This window comes from Corapipo altera, unplaced genomic scaffold (genome assembly GCF_003945725.1).
Source record: "Corapipo altera isolate COAL_440 unplaced genomic scaffold, ASM394572v1 0, whole genome shotgun sequence".
In the NCBI taxonomy this organism is placed as follows: domain Eukaryota; kingdom Metazoa; phylum Chordata; class Aves; order Passeriformes; family Pipridae; genus Corapipo; species Corapipo altera.
In genome coordinates this window covers 70,736,903-70,755,386 of record NW_020884872.1, presented here as the reverse complement: position 1 = coordinate 70,755,386, position 18,484 = coordinate 70,736,903, and the positions used below count along the sequence as shown (strand labels likewise).

Sequence of the window (18,484 nt, the reverse complement as noted above, 5' to 3'; positions counted from 1 at the left end):
CTAGGGGGTTTTAATTATCTTCCCTACACTCATTTTACTGATGTTAGAGACTGCTATGGCTGTTCTACCAAGTTCATTGTTCACTGGTTTTATTTACTCTTCCACTTTGCTCAAGAGTGTTGGGCGTGTACAGAGAACTCCCATTACTCAGCAGTAGCAGCTTATGATGACCAGTGGAGACCCAAGGATGACACTGTTCAAGAGATTTTCTCAGTTCCATGACCTACTATGTTTGTTTTTATCAAAAGTAATGAGTTCCTATGAAAGCTCAGTTTTTCACCATCAAAAGAAACAAACTGTGAACCAAAGATATTAACAACTATCAGGACAGCCTTGTAGCAGTGTTGCTAATGGCACCATGCAGATCTGTACACCATAACATCCATGAATGTGACTTTTATAATTTACTTAAAGAGTAGAGTTACAAATCATATTTATTAAACTCAGTCAAAAACCAGAAACCGTAAGCACAAAAGCGTTGTCCCAAAGTCTTCATAAATTCTTCCACTTTTGTGTTTCACATATTTGGCTGAATGTAACAAGGCCTGGCCAACCCACACCACAGCATTTGAGAAACACACTATAAATTTCATGTTAAAGTGTCCCTGAAAGAAGCAAAGTAATCTCGTCATAATTTCAACACTTTGCCACTCCTTCCCTCATCTCATACGGAGATGGAGGCAGTTCTGACAAAGGTCAAGATATTTGTGACTTTTATGCACATTATATGATAACATTTTTCATTCACATTTGCAACTCTCATTAAATTCTTTTTGGTATTTTGGTCCATTGAAAGCAGTGACAGAGAATTCAAGGAGCTCCTGAGCAGTGTCACAGATGCAGATGCTCTGCAGATTCCCTCAAATTCCATGATTGTTTGCAACCTTTCCCTTCAAAGACACTGACAGGATCAGCAGTTTCTAACATAGTAAGACACACATTCCAAATATGAAACAAAACAAAGCAGAAACCAACTCCACAAATATTTTCTTTTAAACTGCAACAGATACCAATACACCAAGTTCAATATGAGCTGAATATCTGATATTCTGTGTTTGGAAGATTATTCTCTATCCTTACAGAAAAACTAAGCATCAGACATTTCCATCTTCATAATGATTCTGTTACCAGCTGTGAATAAAAACTCTCCAGAAACCTTAAGCACCTGTGTACCACCAGCTTATGCAGTGTGATGAGCCCCACAGCACTAAAAACACTTTTAAAGTAGGCTATCTTTGCTCCTTGAAACTAACTCCAGCATAGTCATGACCATAAAATGATCAATTTGTGCTTTTCTGAGCTGCAAGCCAGTTATTTCCATAGACATAGCTCTTTATTGTTTACAGCATAGTAGACAATCTGTTCTCTCTTCTCAAACAGTATTGTTTATGAGAGACACTGTAAAGTAAATTCTCCATCACAATGACATAGTCATCTATATTTGACTTGCAGCCAAGAAGACTGCCCTCTTCTCATTGATACCTCGCCTCGATTTTTGCACTGTTCTCATTTTTCACACTATGAACAGGTACAGTCTGATGCATGTCCATGCTGAGAAGAACTCAACAGTTCACATTTATCAGCAGTCCCTGACAGACACCCCATCCCAGACATCCAAAATGAAAGCAGACAAGATGACACAACAAAGGCAAATCACACGTTCTGTGAGTTGTGATTAATTTTAATTTGTTTATAGCCATACACTAAAGATGGGTTTTCATATTAAGAAAAGTTTTTTGCTTAAAACTTAAGTCATCATTCACACACTTTCGGTAATTTCTCTGCTGCAATTAGCTGACTTTTCAAGGACTTGGTCAACCTGAGGATTATACTCTTCTGTAAACCACCTGTTTTCTCCCGTTCATTTTTGCCTTGAAGCCAAGGGGAGCAGTTTCCAATGTCCTACTCTGCTCACTCCAAAGCCGAGGGGCTACCCTGGCCACCAGTATGCAGAGTGCAGGGCTCAGCACCCAGGGCAACCCCCCGGACTTGACTCCAGTCTTCATGTTTGCCCATAAATGCTGCCTTGCTGGGCCAAGCTCTGCTCTCAGTTACTCCAAGGAACTTCATTGTAGGCAGAATTTGGCCCAGGAGAGTGGCAGGGGGGTTACAGAGGGGAGAAGGGGACACTGGTGTCAAAGTACTCATCTGACCTGGAGTGGTAGAGTGGGCAAATTTGCATTTCCAAAAGCAAACAAGGGGGAAAAAAATCACAATTTGTTAATTTTGGGGTTTACATTTGTATGCCATCAATTTTTGCCCTTTGTTATGATTATGTTGTCTGTTCACTTATTTTTATTAATCAGTACAAAAATATAAATACAAGCTTTATTTTTAACACTTAAAAAGAAGAAATATAATTCACACCTTTCTCCCTAAATAATATATTACACAACAAAAGGCAGAGAAAGTCCCCAGATCCATGAGATTCTCCAGTCACCTGAGGACATAAAAAGTGACATCAGTAGTTTTTATCTGGCCACCAAGAACTGCTTTTCTCAAACGTTTCCTGTGAGCATTCTCTGAGCCTCCCAACACGGACAGCCATATTGGGATGTTATGACATCCTTACACAGTGTGGCCCTCTAAGTGCTGGTTGAGACTAGGCTAGTGGGATATCCACTCAGCAGGGATATACATCATTGCAATTCACAACAATTTCACAGAAGAACAGTCTAATCAACACATCTCTTTTTTTTTTTGACCCAAATTTATATTGCCTGGCAACTGATTGCTACAAGTCATCATGCTCTGGCTCCCAAGGCCATGGAAAATTCATAATGTCCTGTCATCACCACCCACCTTGCCATCAAACATCTTCCCACAAAATACCCCAGGAAAAAGGGGGATTCTGTATTGTAATTCTTCTGAAGACTTGCAAATGCTAAAGAGTGCACTTGCTCCATATTTAAGCAGTCACCAATGACTTCACTTGCTTTTTAGGCATGTTCTAGGAAAAAAGAGAGCCTGATCCCTTTGCAAGAGCACATTGTTTCTGGAAGCCATCACACTAATAATGAACAAAAGAGTTACTGTATAGAAGCAGGCTATAGGTGCCATTTCAAGATATAAATGATTATTCTTTTCTTTACTCTGACAACTTCCAGGTTATCAATTGTTTTCTAAGCATTTTAGGCTCCATGAAACTGGTATTATGGGGAAATGCTATTGTTTACCCTTTCACACTTGACAAAAGCAATTCCCACGTGAAAGGCAAGTTTAGCCGTGGGACACAGTCTCGATACCTAAAGGAGGAAATAGTTGGGTGAGTTCCCAAGCGCAACAAACTGTCATGTTGTCACCCTCTATTTTAAAAGCACAGCCACTTTGTTCCTTTGCTATTTTGGTCACTACGGTCTGTTTTGTTATGGCTTATGTAAATGCTATATAAATGATCGATCATAAATGTAACCAAAAATAAAAAGCTATGTATTGTAAAAAAATAAAGTTATCAGATCTATTAAAAATAGCAATTTCTTCCTTTTACAGAATTTATAATACACAGAAACATCCCATAGTAAAATCATGACAATGGGGAAAAAAAGGGGAACACTCACAAGGAATTCTTAAGTTGCCCTTAGTTCTCCTTCAGAAGTTTGGCTGGTTCTTAATCCCCATAATAAATCCAATTGTCATTTGCATATCAAAAGAGTATTTTTAATGGCTTCAATTTTGAACTTGTATTTTAAGAAATGTATTAACTCACTGTGCCAGTTGAAACCTTGACAGTCGTGTTAGTGTAACATTCCTCATTTAATAAAATCATTACAATATTACAAATTCCTGAATCTTCAGGCCAGGAGCAATACTCAAAATTTTATCAGTAGTTTTTTACATTAGTGCAGAACTGATTTTAAAAATTGACCAACACAGCAACTGGAAGTCTACCTGGATTTATTTGGAGAAACATGGTTCATGTCTGTCAGTTTTAAAATCATCATTATTATAAATGATATGATAGGTCTGTGCATTATATCAACATTTTTATTTCTTCCCTGCATACTTCTTTTAGAAGATACTTTTTAAGATTAATGTACTTTAGTGTAGAAAATAATTTCAAATAAATAAGCATTAGAACTTGCTCAGCAGGTAATATTTATAAGTCCATCAAGATCAGATTAAAATAAAAAATATATAGTCCAGTCAATCTCAAACTGAATTGTGCTCCTTCTGCACATTTAAGTTAGCTTATTAAATGTCCGTTGTTGACTGAAAACAGCAGTTTTTAAAGTTAATCAGTTTATTCAGCTTTGACACTTTTGATGAGGCCGATATCAAAGCAGAAGAAAAGAGTGATCCAAAGTTTTCCTTATTGCTCAGTAGGAGACAGCAAGAGAAAAAATAACGACATGTAAAATGTAGCACGGGGCATCTTCCAAACCCCAGCTTCCACGTGCCTTGTCAAAGCAGAAAACACCCGTCTGAACTCAACTGGAAGCTCATGGATTAGGTTTTTGTTTGCTATTCCTCCTATATCCAAACCTTGGGGGAATGAGCACCACCTCAGGGCTTGAAAGGTAGCAAGTAATAAGAGATCAAGATGATATGAGACACCTCTTACTGTTTAATGAGTCCTTTAATGTTTTACATTGCTTTGTGTTGTACAATCATTCCTTGTGCTTTTATATTTGAGGATCCGAGAGTAAACAGCCTTTTTGTTGCAGTGCTCACCTCTGATTGTAACGTCTTTCTTTTGAAGCACTTCTTTCCCCGTGTATATGTTCCTTGCTCGGCAGGTATAGGTGCCTGAGTGTGCCAGGGAAACGTTTTTGATGGTCAGAGTGAGGGTGGTGGAATACTCCTTGTTGTGAGACCTTTTTGCTTTTGTTTGATTGTTGACTGTCCTCGGTAAAATCCAAGCAATGTCTTTGTACAGGAATTTGTTGGCTGAACAGGACAATACCAAATTCTCTCCTTCAATGGGCATTTTTTCCAAACTAATATGGAATCCGCTTGGTACATCTGTCAAAAATCAAGAACACTTTTCAGTTTATATGAAGCGAATGAGACAAAATTAACACTGCATATATTTTCCCCTTTTTCGGGAAGTCTTTGAAATAATCAATGTCATTTTCTTCCTGCTCAAGTCTGTAATCTTTCCTTTCATATGCTAGGCTCCAGCTATTCTTATAACTTGCCTTGGAGCTATGAGACACTTGGACACAGACATCAGTTTGTGTAAACTGAAGTTGCTCTTGGAAGTAATGAGTTTGTATAAATGTTATGCCAAGTTGTTAACACAGACTGGGACAAGGTACCAAAAGCAGAATTGTTTAAAGACAGTACAGTGGGACTCTGAAAAAGGAGGGAAATTCTGATCACAGCTCCAGCTTAAGAACTGCATAAGAGAAAATGAATCTCAAGAGGGCAGTATGAAAGTATTGCATTTCATCATGCTTGGTTATATTGTTTTCATATTATTGATACCTATTCAGATAAAGGGTGTCTATTTCTTAACAATGCTTCAGGTTCTGAGAAATTACTAAACCTGTGATCACATGCCTGAGATTTCCCTAGGAAATGAGGTATTTACCCTCCCTGCACTTCAAGTGTGCCAGACACACAAGAGGAAAGCAGAAACAGTACCCTCTGGCCTGAGTGGCCAGCTGCATGTGGGTAGCACTAGGATGAAGATTACTTTGTTTAGGTGGCTTGGCATTAAACATAGGTGAAAAATATTTTCACCTGAGAGAAATCAAGGATCCATTTACTCAGTGTAAATATGGCTTAAGTTTTCACCTCATAGAAGATAGTTCAGGCAGGAATAATTTAGCCAACAACTGTAAAAAGTCATACTGGAAAAAATATGTGGTTTATTGTAGTGCTACTTGCAGCTTCCTTCATCTGGTGAGTGGCAGAGAGCTGTGGCTGTGTCAGCTGCCTGCCAGCTGCCTCCACCTGGGGCTCATCCCTCCAGTAAGGCAGTTACATCACTGACCTCAGGGAAAGTAAAGCAAGTTCCTGAGAGAAAGCACTTCCAAGTTTTACTCCTAGAATGCAAACTTTCTTGGCTTATTTGTAGCCAATATTCTGATAAAGTAATTTCCTTCTTCTCGGTCAAGTGACATTGACTTTGGCCATTTTCAATTGTTCTTTCACTACTAATTGCTACGGCACTTGGCCGTAAACTTGACTTGAAATCCTAAGAATGGCTTATTCTTTCATAAGGGAGAATTATGCTTTCTTTTATTGTTTCTTAGAGTGTGAACAGCTCAATGCTGACTTTCAATCAGCTCCATTCTTACCGATGTCGCTTTGGGTTTAATGTCACTTCAGTAAAATGTAGATCTCAAGTGAATAATATCCCACACATTCTTTCACTAACCTCTTTCATTGATTCACCAATCCATCAGAAAGCTTGTCCCTAAATCCCCACATCACAAACTGAGCTGCCTTCCCTCCCAGGGGGACCATGAACATGACCTGCTCACTGCTGCCGTTCAAAGTTCTGCCTATTGAAAGCATCAGTTGCTCCCCATAATGTCCTCTTTTCCACACTTAGCCCTGAGTTTACACAGGGTAAGTGAGCTCCTGATAGTCCTGGATTGAAATTTCTTCTGACTGCAGATGCCTTCCAAGGAGAGACCTGATTTCTGATAGTTGAACTCATCATGCTCTTGCAGTGGGAGTAAAGTGTGTGCCTGCCATCAGCTGTAGTTCAGGTGTGTAGTCTGAAGATCAAACAAATGGAGGCACTGGAACTAAAATATTGGATTGGGTATTATAGCCTGTCAGTTGACTTGTCCCATTCACATTTCATTGGGTTCCCCTTTTTTTCTCTCTCCAGCAAACAAAGCTTTAAGAAAAACTTCAAATTTTGTGAACTCATCTATGACTGACTATCATCAGGATCCTTTTTGATGTGTTAGAGCACGTGGTGCCAGATTCTAATCTCAAGAATATGTTGACTGAAAGTGCTACTAAGATGAAGCATTTCCATACATGGGGTACATCATATTTAGCCTTAGCTACTTGAATATAGTTGTTTTGTATATGGGCAGAAGTTTACAGCCCATGGAGTGACATAAGTTCCTCCAGAGGGCAATGCAAACCACCACTCTAGGATGAGTCAAATTCCAGAGATCCTGGCCCCTCACACTTAATTATGAAGAGACCCTACATGACCAGCTTAGGCTTAGATACCTAACTTTGAGACTTAAATTAGATGAAATGAATCCTATACTTAATTTTGTTTAAAAGCATTCAATTCAGATACACTTAAAACCAATCAAGGGGCCAATATTTTGAATATAGGTAAGTATTTGGAAGAAAGAAATTACTGTGTCTTACTCACAGTACATCTCAAATTGTTCTGATGTGCATTGGGAAAGCCAGAGTATTGGTTAGAAATACTGGTGATTTTTGCTTTTGAAGATGCCAGTACTCAGTAAAAGCTAAGAAGAGCCAAGTAAAACTCTTAAGATGAAATTAAAGATCCCTGGGGACTGAGGGAAATGGACTATTTTTAACCTAAAAGGATAGCGTGCCAACAGAATAATATAGTTACAACTACTTTCACGTTGTCAGGTCTGGAGCTCTTCCTCAATGTGTCTTCTGTGAAGAAAGTCTATTTTCTGAACAAATCCAGGGACAAAAGGAAAATGCACAGGATTCCAAGAGAATCATTTGCTTAAAGGCTACGAGCCCCCTAATATATGACACCTCTTACCGATTGTTACAGGCTCAGGCTTGCTAAATAACGTAGCTGGGAATAATGTAAAAGGGTTTTATTTACTTTAGTGATTTGAAGCTTCCTGTGGAAATAGCTCCCAGGTTTCCTGATGGAAGATTTTGTTTATCTTTGCCAAGCACCATCAGGAATCTCAAAATAAAATGCGCTTAGTGTCATCGGGAAACCAGGAAGATAAGGCAGGGCTGTTCCTGTTTCACCCTCGGTAATTGCAAACACACCCATGGGCCTGCTGTGTGCCAGCAAAACAGCCCAAAATGTAGGGAAAGGGGCAGGCTGGAGGAAAGGGGGCTACCTCAAATAAATGTGTTGGGCTGGAGGTGTTGTTACAGAGACTATTTCCATATCAGCAAGCAGGAGAACTTTCAGAAAACACCTTTCTACATTGCTTTTATATAAGGTTCACATCTACTTTTGAATTTTGAATAAGGATTTGCCTTTAGAAGTAAGTCAGTGATCACACCCCAGAAATGCCCTCTGATTGATAGAAGCCATAGGAAAGCTACTCAAAAGCCCATGGACTTCATGTCACACACCCTGAGGCACAGTGTATAAAATTATATCACTCTCAAACCTCCCAGAGAAAGACAAGCAAGTTGCACTTGAAGCCCAGAAATAATGAGATTTACAGTAACTTAAGAAAGGACTTGTTCTTATTTCCTCATGTTCACTGTTCCCTGAAGGAGTGGAACATGTCAACTCCAAACTAGGGCTGCTGGGACAGGTTTGGCCTTCCCACCACCTTCCTAGTTTTTTCCGTCTACAGTAAAGAGACTCCTCACACCAGTATAGCCACTGGAGTGCATGCATTTTCTCATCCCCAGGAGAAGGCCTGAAGGAGACTGCCTCCAAGGAAAGGGATTCTTCCTGTTAAGAACAGGCTTTGCCTCCATCTACTCTTTGGAGTAATTTCTGGCTTCTCACTTTTACAAGAGGACAGCAGCATCTTTTCCTACAAGGGTTCATCCTCTCCTGCTTAGACACATCTCTTACTTTTAGACACTTTTGTGTGGTTCAGACTGACTTCATATGGCACCAGCAGACTCAACAGCATAAGACAAATTAGCTCTAAACTGTCACACAAGCCCTGAAGTATTGGTTTCGGACTCATCAGAAGGAAATACTTTGCAGTGTCCCGTTCACATCCATCAGCATTTAAGGCTCTTGGGTTTTTACTCCTTCAGTGTGTTTTTGAGCAAATTCTGGACATGTTTGTTTCTTGATGTGAAACACAGGCTCTACCCAGCCATGGCAGTTTGGTCTCAGCCTGATGGAGGAGAATTATGATGAGCCTAACTGGATTTTTGTAAGGACAACACAGCAGTATTGTTTATACTGCTTTCAATCAATGGAAGTGAGTGTCAGTAGATGATCAGGACTTTCCATGACACACAACTGAAGTGCTCAGCTCCAGGAACATAAAGGACAAATTCATTTTGACTTCACCACCATATAAAGAAGGCCTCCAGTCAAGATACTAAGAATTTCCAACCCATAATAAAGCTGCCAATAAAGCTGCCACTCCTCTTTCTGGACACTAGCCAACATAAGATCTTCAAAGGAAGTCACAATTTTCTGCATTTTCTCGTGCAAGCTTCGGTATCAAGGAGAAGGATTTCCTTCTCTCCTTGGTTAAGATCTAAGAATGTGAGATCTAAGTAGGGAAATTAACTCCTTCATGTCAATTCACTAACATACCTGAAACCACCATCAAAACTTTGAAAGGGAGATTTGGATAGAGTGAATGTGGCCCATCAAAATACAGTTTCATTTGGTTTCAGGATGTCCCATATGGCCTCTTGGAAATTGAAGAGTAAGAGTTAGAGAAGGCCAGATTCAGCATCTTTGCACATTCAAAGAGGAACAGTCTCAGCAAATGACTCTTAATGACTGCTACATGTTACATGCGAAGTACCCACACAAAGAGGAGAATACGGCACAGTTGGCACAATAATTTGTGGAGACTTATGTATTGTTTAGCTTTCTGTCCAAACAGACACAGTGAGAGGATAGGGACAAAAGCAAAACCGTGATTTGAGAGTGGGGACAGCAGTCAAGGTGGCAAATGGTCTTGTCACACGCATTAGTAGAACATGGAGATATTTTTCGTGTTTCTGTCCTTTACCAAACAACCTGTCAATATGTCACTTATCTGTTTATACTTGTCATGCTTCTTACAAAATTTCTATATTTATATATAACTGGAACTTTCTAAATGCAAAAGTGTATTATTATGATATGGAGCTTTAACAGCTGTAGACACCCACAAACAAAGTCTGTCAGGTGAAACTGTCCCAGCAGCACAACAGTGGATACTCTAAAAAGAAGTGACAAGTGTTCATAGTAGGTGACTCTGTTTTAGGACACTAAGGCACCCACCTGCTGGCCTGACAGGGAATTATGCTGCCTTCTGGGAGGTAAGATCTGAGATGTTGCTGAGAGGGTGCCACAACGTGTCAAGAGCATACTACTATTCATTCTACTCTTTCATGTGCTCATGAGTGATACTGCAAGCTAGAATCTGGGCAGACTCAAGGAAAACTACAAACTCCTGGAGGTGCCGGTGAAAAGTATTGATGCCCAAGCTATCTTTTCTTTCACATTACCAATTAGAAGAAAGGGTGCTCTCCTGGAAGTGCAAAAACACTTCATCTAAGTCAACAGATCCACACAGCTGGGAGCAGCTCTGTGGAAAGGGACCTGGAGTGGACAATAAGCTCAACGTGAGCGAACAGGGTGTTGCTGTGTCAAAAAAAGTCAACAAACTGCTGAGTTGCATCAACGAGGGCATCACCAGCAGAGATAAAGAAGTCATCATACTCTCCCCAGCACCTGTAAGGCCATACCCAGAATACTGTGTTCGGTTTTGGTCCACTCTATACAAAAAAGATGTGGACAGTCTGGAGAGGGTCCAGAGAGGTGCCACAAAGATGATGATTAAAGGACTGGGAAACCTGCCTTATGAGGAGAGGCTGAGAGAACAGAGTTTGTTCAGCCTTGAGAAAAGAAGGCTTAGTGGAGACCTTATCACCATGTTCCAGTATTTAAAGAGTGACTACAAAGAAGCTGGAGACTCCCTTTTTACAAGGAGACACATTGAAAAGGTGAGGCTTAATGGCTATGAGTTACTCTTAGGGAGATTCTATTTGGACACGAGAAAAAAATTTTCACAGTAAGGACAATCAGTCATTGGAATAATCTCCCCAGGGAAGTGGTGGATTTCCCAGTGTTGGACACTTCTAAAATATGTCTGGACTGGATGCTGTGATTTTACCAAGAAAGGCTGCACCAGATGATCCTTGAGTTCTCTTCCAACCTGGTATTCTATGATTCTATTACATCAGTCAGAATATTTAAAAAATATAAATTTTGGGAGGACATTTTTTGAAGTAGTTTTTTTTTTAACCAAATCTAGTGAGTGTGTGTCTACTCTCTTTTGATATCTCTCAGAATAGAAATAGAATGAGTTTCACTAAAATCACTCATCAGAATGATAAGCAAGAGAATGACAACATAAAAAAATCAGGTAAAACAAAGCAAAAATTAAAAGGGATGCATTAAAATTATTTTCCCCTTTGGGCTTCAAGATTATGATTTTGAGATTAAAGTATCTAAATATTTTAACCTTTTTGCCTTTTCTCATATTTTCAAATTAATTATCTTTCTTTGTGATCTACCCCAAAAATTGCTAACTGCCCAAGTACTCTATGAACTACTCCTTAATAAACAAAACAAAAATAAAATCTTTCAACAGAAAACAAATCCTTTGTAATAGCATGTGCAGACTTTACATTGCTAAATCATGCAGTAATTATTCCCAAAACTCACCGTGGTTTTTTTTTTTTTCAATAATTCCTGAAGTAAAACATTAAATAATTTGTTTGTGAACTTGAAAATATCTAAACATATCTCATAATGAAAAAATAACTAAAAGCATACTCATACGTGCAGCTAACATTATGAGAATTTTCAGTGCCATGGCCCAAATGACATCCAAGGTTGCCAGTCTCAGAAGAGGAAACAAAACTCTATAATTTGTACTCTGACACTTTTCTACCTAGTCCCTGAGATCCGTGAGGGGTACCCCAGACCCCCCTTGTCTAGCACACTGCCTGCAGACCCTGGAACTGTTCTAGACACCATATTGTGAGACAACCTGGTGGGCAACAGGATGTGGCTATGGAAACCATCAGTGTCACACATGAAACTGGCTAACTAGTGTATAAAAATACAGTAAAATGTATGAAATGACTCTGCAGGAATGTATGAAATGTATGAAATGGATGAATGACTCTGCAGGAATGACTGCAGAGACTAGATGAACCAAATAGGGAATTACAGCTTGCTGCATTTGTAAGCAATTTGTCAAAGCAAAATGTCTTCCTGGATATTTGATGGAGGAATGTCATTCTTCAATTTGGCGTCCTTCTTAGAAATCCAGACCAGCTGCTATGCAAGCTACCAGCTTCTATCCTAAAGCATGGTATGAGTTTACAAGTGTATACATTACAACAATTCTCAAACTGTGGTATATTAAAAAGCCACAACATCCTAGCAGTTATAATCCTTGGACCAGGAAACATCTTTGACTGTAGGGGGGACTAAATCTTACCTGTTACAATAAAGCTGACATTTCTTTCGGATTTTCCCACTTTATTGGATGCCATACAGCTGTAGATTCCAGAAGATTTGGCTTCAGCTACAACAAGAGTGCTAGCAGTCTGCAAAAGAAAGAAGAGGTTTAGTTCTCGTTGGCTCAGCAACTCAGTTCTCTTCTGTTTTTTCTAAGTCACCATTGGCAGTCCCATGATCCATTTGTTCAGTGATGGGCACCTCGGGGGCTATTTAAAGGAGATGTCACCATATACAGTTTTGGAAAGCACAGAAGAATAACAGGAAAGAAGCTCCTTGGGTGACCTTTACATTATCAGAGCCATCACAACCAAAAATCTTTGAATGTGTCTTTCAGATCGATTTATCTCTCGATGGTGATGTAACGATAAGCTATAAAACATGAAGCATGATACAATGCATTTCACCCGAGGAGATAAGCAGCCTGCAATAGAAAAGCCAAACAGCAAAGGTAATAGGTGAGGCATGCCTCAGGCACTTAGATAATGCTGGGAAAAAACCCCACAACATAGCTCCATTTGGCACTAAACTCTTTTGATTTCTCTTTCATTTTCCCACATATGTGTTAGGTGAGAAAGGACAGGGGCAAAACAGATGTGCTCTTTTGTACTATTTTCTCTTCTTGGACTTAATACTTCTATTATTAAATAATAATACGTCAGTTTTATTTACATTGTATTCTATCACCGTCTTAAGAGGTCCATCACACTAAATATTTTCTCAAGAGTTATATGACTTCAAGATAAGACCTTCAAAAGCCAGGGAGAAGCAACGTCTAATGTGCCTTTATAAAAATAAAAACTACCGTAATAATAAGAGCTTTACCTTCAGGGTGATGGAAAGACACAGTCTAATGGCTTAGGCACTAAGCAAAAGAGGAAAGTTATACAGAAAAAACTGAGGTGTCATTCTATTACGGAATTGAGACATGGGGCATGAACATGAAGCTCATCAGTGTAACACGTTCCCAGTTACAACGTGGTAGCTTAATCTTCTGTCGTTCTGTCTCCATTTTACTTCTTCTGCAAAACATGTTTTGGCTGGAGTTACAGGCAGAGCTGGGATGGTGACAAAAGGAAATTGTATGGCTGCAGAATCCTGTTGTTTGAAATTATTTGGCTTTTCTAAAAACCTTAAAATCAGTTTTGTGAAATTAATACATTCTTTTAAGTCTGCCTGATTGCTGGAGTTCAGAGACAAGCCCAAGAGGGTGAGTCAGTGATAAATAACAACCAGTTATCTACATTTCTACATAAACACTGCCTGATTGTTCACACTGCTTCTGTCTCTACTCAGAGACTTCATAGCTATCCCCAAACTCCTGGTGAAACCTTGATTAGTACAAATCTTCTGGCTTCCCAAATTCATTCTTTAGTAGAAAGAGTCTATTACTTTTCCTGCTACTCGAGCAAACACAGTGGAGTCAAGTCATTTGATTTTGGCTTGTTTGTTTTAGAAGACTGCACTATGGTAAATTCACTGCAAATGATGCTAACAGCACCATTACCCTGTAAAGCTGTCTCAGTGGTCTGCTAACAAACTACATAACATTTCTAGCTAGAATTTTTCTAAACTACCTTTTTGGATGTTCTCTGAGATGAAAGAGGATCAGTAATTCTAGATACTTAATTACACACCTTAGAAAAAATCATCCTGTTTTGCTAAATTCAAGAGGCTGACCTCTACAAATTTCTTATTATAAAGGATGGGTCCAGCTCTGTCTGTATTTTGTCATTCTCTTTGAATTTCTTCAGTTTTTAAACATAATTTTGCAAAGTGCGAACACAGGGCCCAGTACCAGGATTCCTGCAGCTATTTTATCAACACTGACTCAGAACAGAAGGAAGTCCCATAATGACTGCCACAGAAGGCTAATGTGGGTGGTTAAAAACTGTTTCTGCCATCTCAGACTTTTTCTGCTAGCTGGTATTAACTCATAGCAACTTTGCCCAGGTAGCAACTGTGACCTAAAACACACAGTGAAGGAGAATGAAGCTCTTGCTCTCTGACTCCAGGACACCTGTCTTTATCCTACTATACACAGAGGCAAAACATTTTTGAGCCTGAAAAATATATGCCAACTATTCCTCCCACAATTACTCCAATGGTTTGAAAAATTTTTGGTAGTATCACACTGTATTTTGTTATTATATCACGAGGTATTCATTTTTAATGAAAAATTTTGCATCCAATCTTGAGATTTACTGCTGCAGCTGACTGCAATGTGATTATTACTTTTGTTACACTGAGGATGGTGCATACAGTTACGCTGAAGCATCAAGACTGCAGTTACTTACATACACAACATGCTTCTTGTGTATTAAATTGCCTGAGAGAACATTCATTAGCACTAAAATTCAGTTCTTTAAACTATTAGCTTCTCCCTCAGCATTGTTTTGGTTTTGACCAACTTACACTGTCCCAAATACTTTTCTAGCATGGGCCAAGGATCACTTCCAACAGGCAACTTCCATGCAAGCGACGTCTTTTTGGAAGGCAAGGGAAATATATATTATGAACACAGGAGGCCTTAGTGCCAGAAAGCAGTCATTGATATGTTTACTTGACTAAGCAGGGAAAGCCACGGTGTCTAGGAAAAAGCAAGACTGACTTTGCAACAGAACAGAATATTTTAGGGACAACACACCTCGACATAAACCTTTTAGCTTATAAATTAGTCTTAAGGATAAGATAACATCTCTTTAAATAGTTTGTGAGCCCTCCAGTGGTGTAGTCTGTGTTTTGCATTGCAGATGCCAGCTAAACCCACCAAAGGAGCCTGGCATGTTGCTGTTTCTTGAGTAACCATGGCTGTTTGAGTTCAGCTTGTGCAGCATGGTTCCTCTGTATAGCTATTGCAGCCGAAGATGAAAAAGTTCTTGCAACTTTGTATCATCTGGCTTCGCAACAGGGAGTTTCAGATACTAGATTTGCAACCACGTCATATACAGAAAGACTAAATCTAGTTTGCCAGAACAGGCAAATTCCTCCTGGCATGCTCAGTATCTTGAGTATTATCTGTCTGCAACCCCCATTTTCCACTCAGGTTTTGGTCCTTTATTCCTTCTTTCTACTCCCATCATATCAGCTGAAGCACTATTGCTACAGGCTCATCTGAAAGGCGTGGGCGAGGGAAGTAAATCCCATATTGCTGCAGCTTCAGCTGGAAAATAGAAGAGCATAAAGCAGAAAACAAGAAATGAAAGAGGAATTTACAGATTTGTTTCCCGTGGAAACTCATGAGGGAAAGACTGAGGGACAAAGACAGTGCAAAGCAACTGGCATGATCACTGTGTTGGAGCCAGGATGGGATGAGCTGGTCTTTCCTTTGGATGGTCTGCTTCAATTTTTCTTTTTTCGGAGTAGCTGAGATATAGGATTAGCACTGCTTTAGCTGATGGCAGAGAAGCAAGAGGAGTTTTCAGAAAATGGTTGGCAACATGACTCTTTTGTGACTCCAAGAAGGCCTCTGCAGACACTGGCATAAACGTGCTCTGCTCAGAGATTGCTGCCCTGACTTCCTGAAACAGCCCATATATTTTAAAAACAAAATACTGCCCTTTCAGCATAGAGCAGGTTAGTGCAAGTGTGTAAATTATTTCTGATTCCCTGCTATTTATGCTTTTAAGAACATGTATTTGTTTTAAAAAATAAGAAAATAAATGAAAATATGCTCTCTTCAAGCCCTTGGATTTATCTTTGGCTAAAGGAATATTATTTAGGAAGACCCATATCTAAATATTGGTAGTGCACTGTTGGATTGGGCTGTTTGCGCCAAAGACATATGAACTATGTGCCTCACATGTTGGCAAGCAGCATCAGTGCAAAACATCTGGACAATATGTTTCACCTTCAGGACCACCACTGAAGAAACACCAAAATATCTTCAACAGTAGGACATGAATATGGGCAGGAGAGCACCCTCTGCCCCCCCAGGATCAGACAGGCAAGTCACTGCAAGGTACTGCTCTGTAGCAAGCAGAGCTGCAGTTTCCCTCTGCGTCCCGTGCTGTCCCCCCAGACCGAACACAGCTGGCTGACTGGCAAGGAATCACGTCACAGACAGCTACACCAGGGCACCCCCTGCTCTCCTCCCCAGGGCCAGGCGTAGGGCATGGCAGCACTTGATTCACACCTCCCTTTTGCACCAAGGCAGGCAATCAATTTCAGGAGCTGGAGGGAGCTGCAGCTCAGCAGTAGCAGGCGTCGAATTCTGCTGGTTTTAATCTCACCCAGGGCTTGGCTCCACTGGCACCTCGCAATGATCCGCTTGAAAGTGTTGACAGTGATTCTAGTAGCACTTAAGAAGGCTCCAGAAGAAGTTACAATGCGCTGAAGAGAGGCAAGGGACACTGCTGCTGCTATCTTTAGCCTGATTTCTGAGGAGGATCACACTGTCTGTATGTCCATCTGTCTGCCAGCCTGTCCATCTGTCTGCCAGTATCCTCTGGCAGTGGATTACGTGCTCAGTAATTTTTGAATCCATTGTCCAATTGCAACTAAAATTTACTGACAACTCAAAGCACAAAGATCTCACGCATTTCATGAAAACCAGCTGCTGGGTAGAGAAGAAAGACCAAAATGTTACTGTAGTGAGCTAAACAGCTTTCTCTTCTGCATTGGGTTCCAGATGGACAATCTGTACAGATGTACTGGCCAGACAGATGGCATGTATCAGGACTGAGAAGAGACACAACATGTGCTTCCTCATTTTATCAGTAATGTGGGGATGTGGAAGAGAGGTAGACTTTTAAGGCTTGGCATAGAAGATGCAGGAGAGTTAGAACCATTCTATTTTGCATGGTCACACCTTATTAGTCATGTCTAGGAAGGACTGACTCTTCTGACTATCTAACACTCCACCTCTATGTTGGGAGTTTTAATACTACCCTCAGTCAGGTTGACCCATTGTTGCCAGCCAAACCAGAGATGGACAAGGGCGAGTCTAGGTTTCATCTTACAGAATCAGGTTACAGGGTCATTACTTTCCATTTGCCATGAAGTCAGGTGGCTTTGTCACTCACAAGGGATGGGACCACTAAAAACCTCTGTCAGTAAGGTATTTATGCAGTGGAAAACAAAGCCATATATATATGTGTGTGTGCGCGTGCGTATATATATACACACACACACATAATAAACCTCAACTTCATGCATTATTACCCTCTACACACAGTTCTTGAAGGCATATCCTGTGACACAGACACATGGTACCTGCTGTTGTCAGTGGGACCCCAATATTTGCTAACAGCAGAGGGGTGAGGCAGTCACCCCTCATTCTGTTCCATTTCAGTTTCTCAAGAATGTGATTCTATAGGTTATTTCCCCAAAACAAGGGGGTTTTGTCTCTCTCCCTCCAACTTTTCCCTGTGCTCAACTGCCCTCTTGTCTATTGTCTCCTTCCCTCGGATTTATCATCCTTTCTTCTTGAACCACGCTTTTTACTCTCCCTCATGTGAACTCACCCTCTTAGTGCTTTTCTGCACATTCTCCATACCCAGGATCCTTGTCAACTTCTCCTGCAGCACCCTGTCTCTTCTACCCCTGTACAAGGGGTACTGACTCCTGTCAAAGCTATTGATAAACCAGTGTGTGCCTGCACACACAGGAGGGAACACATGCCTGTATGTATGCACTGGTAACAATGAATGCACCAGCTTTTTGTACCCTATAATTGCAGGTCATTCACAGATTGACATTTTAATGAACACAGCCCATGGAAAGAATAATAATCAGTATTAGCCCTCAGTTATACGTTGCAGTTAGCTTTAGCTGGGAACACTGAGAAGTGATGGGGTTTAGTAGCTGAATGACAGGAGAGTGTCTGTGACCTGTTTACATGATAAGACTCAGAATAGCTCAACTTTGTAGGAAATCACTGAAATGTCCAACAAAACAAGAATTAAAGCTTTGGGTGGGGGAATCAAATCACTTCAAGTGTTGTATTATGATTAAGTATTACGGCTGATGTTACAAAGTTCTTCTATTATACCACTCAAGTTTCTCAATGTCCTTTTAGAGAGGCTTCAGCGGAAACATTACTGTAACACTGTTGTCACGGTTTCTCTGTCACCAGAAGAATAATGTAGTGCAGGCTTCCTGTACTACTTTAGTTGCACAGACACAGGGTTTGAGGTTTTTCTAACTTTAAAATATACTTGT

General features: G+C 40.1%; 1 protein-coding gene across 1 annotated transcript in view; it reads right to left on the bottom strand.

The window, feature by feature from the left end:
• FLT1 (fms related tyrosine kinase 1) overlaps positions 1–18,484 on the bottom strand; it is a 111,334-nt gene that overhangs the window by 36,312 nt on the left and 56,538 nt on the right. Inside the window, exons 12-13 of the mRNA XM_027651768.1 lie at positions 12,303–12,411; positions 4,672–4,962 (exon numbers count right to left, since the gene is read on the bottom strand). Coding sequence (XP_027507569.1) covers positions 4,672–4,962; positions 12,303–12,411 — 400 coding nt within the window. The remainder of the gene's footprint in view (positions 1–4,671; positions 4,963–12,302; positions 12,412–18,484) is intronic.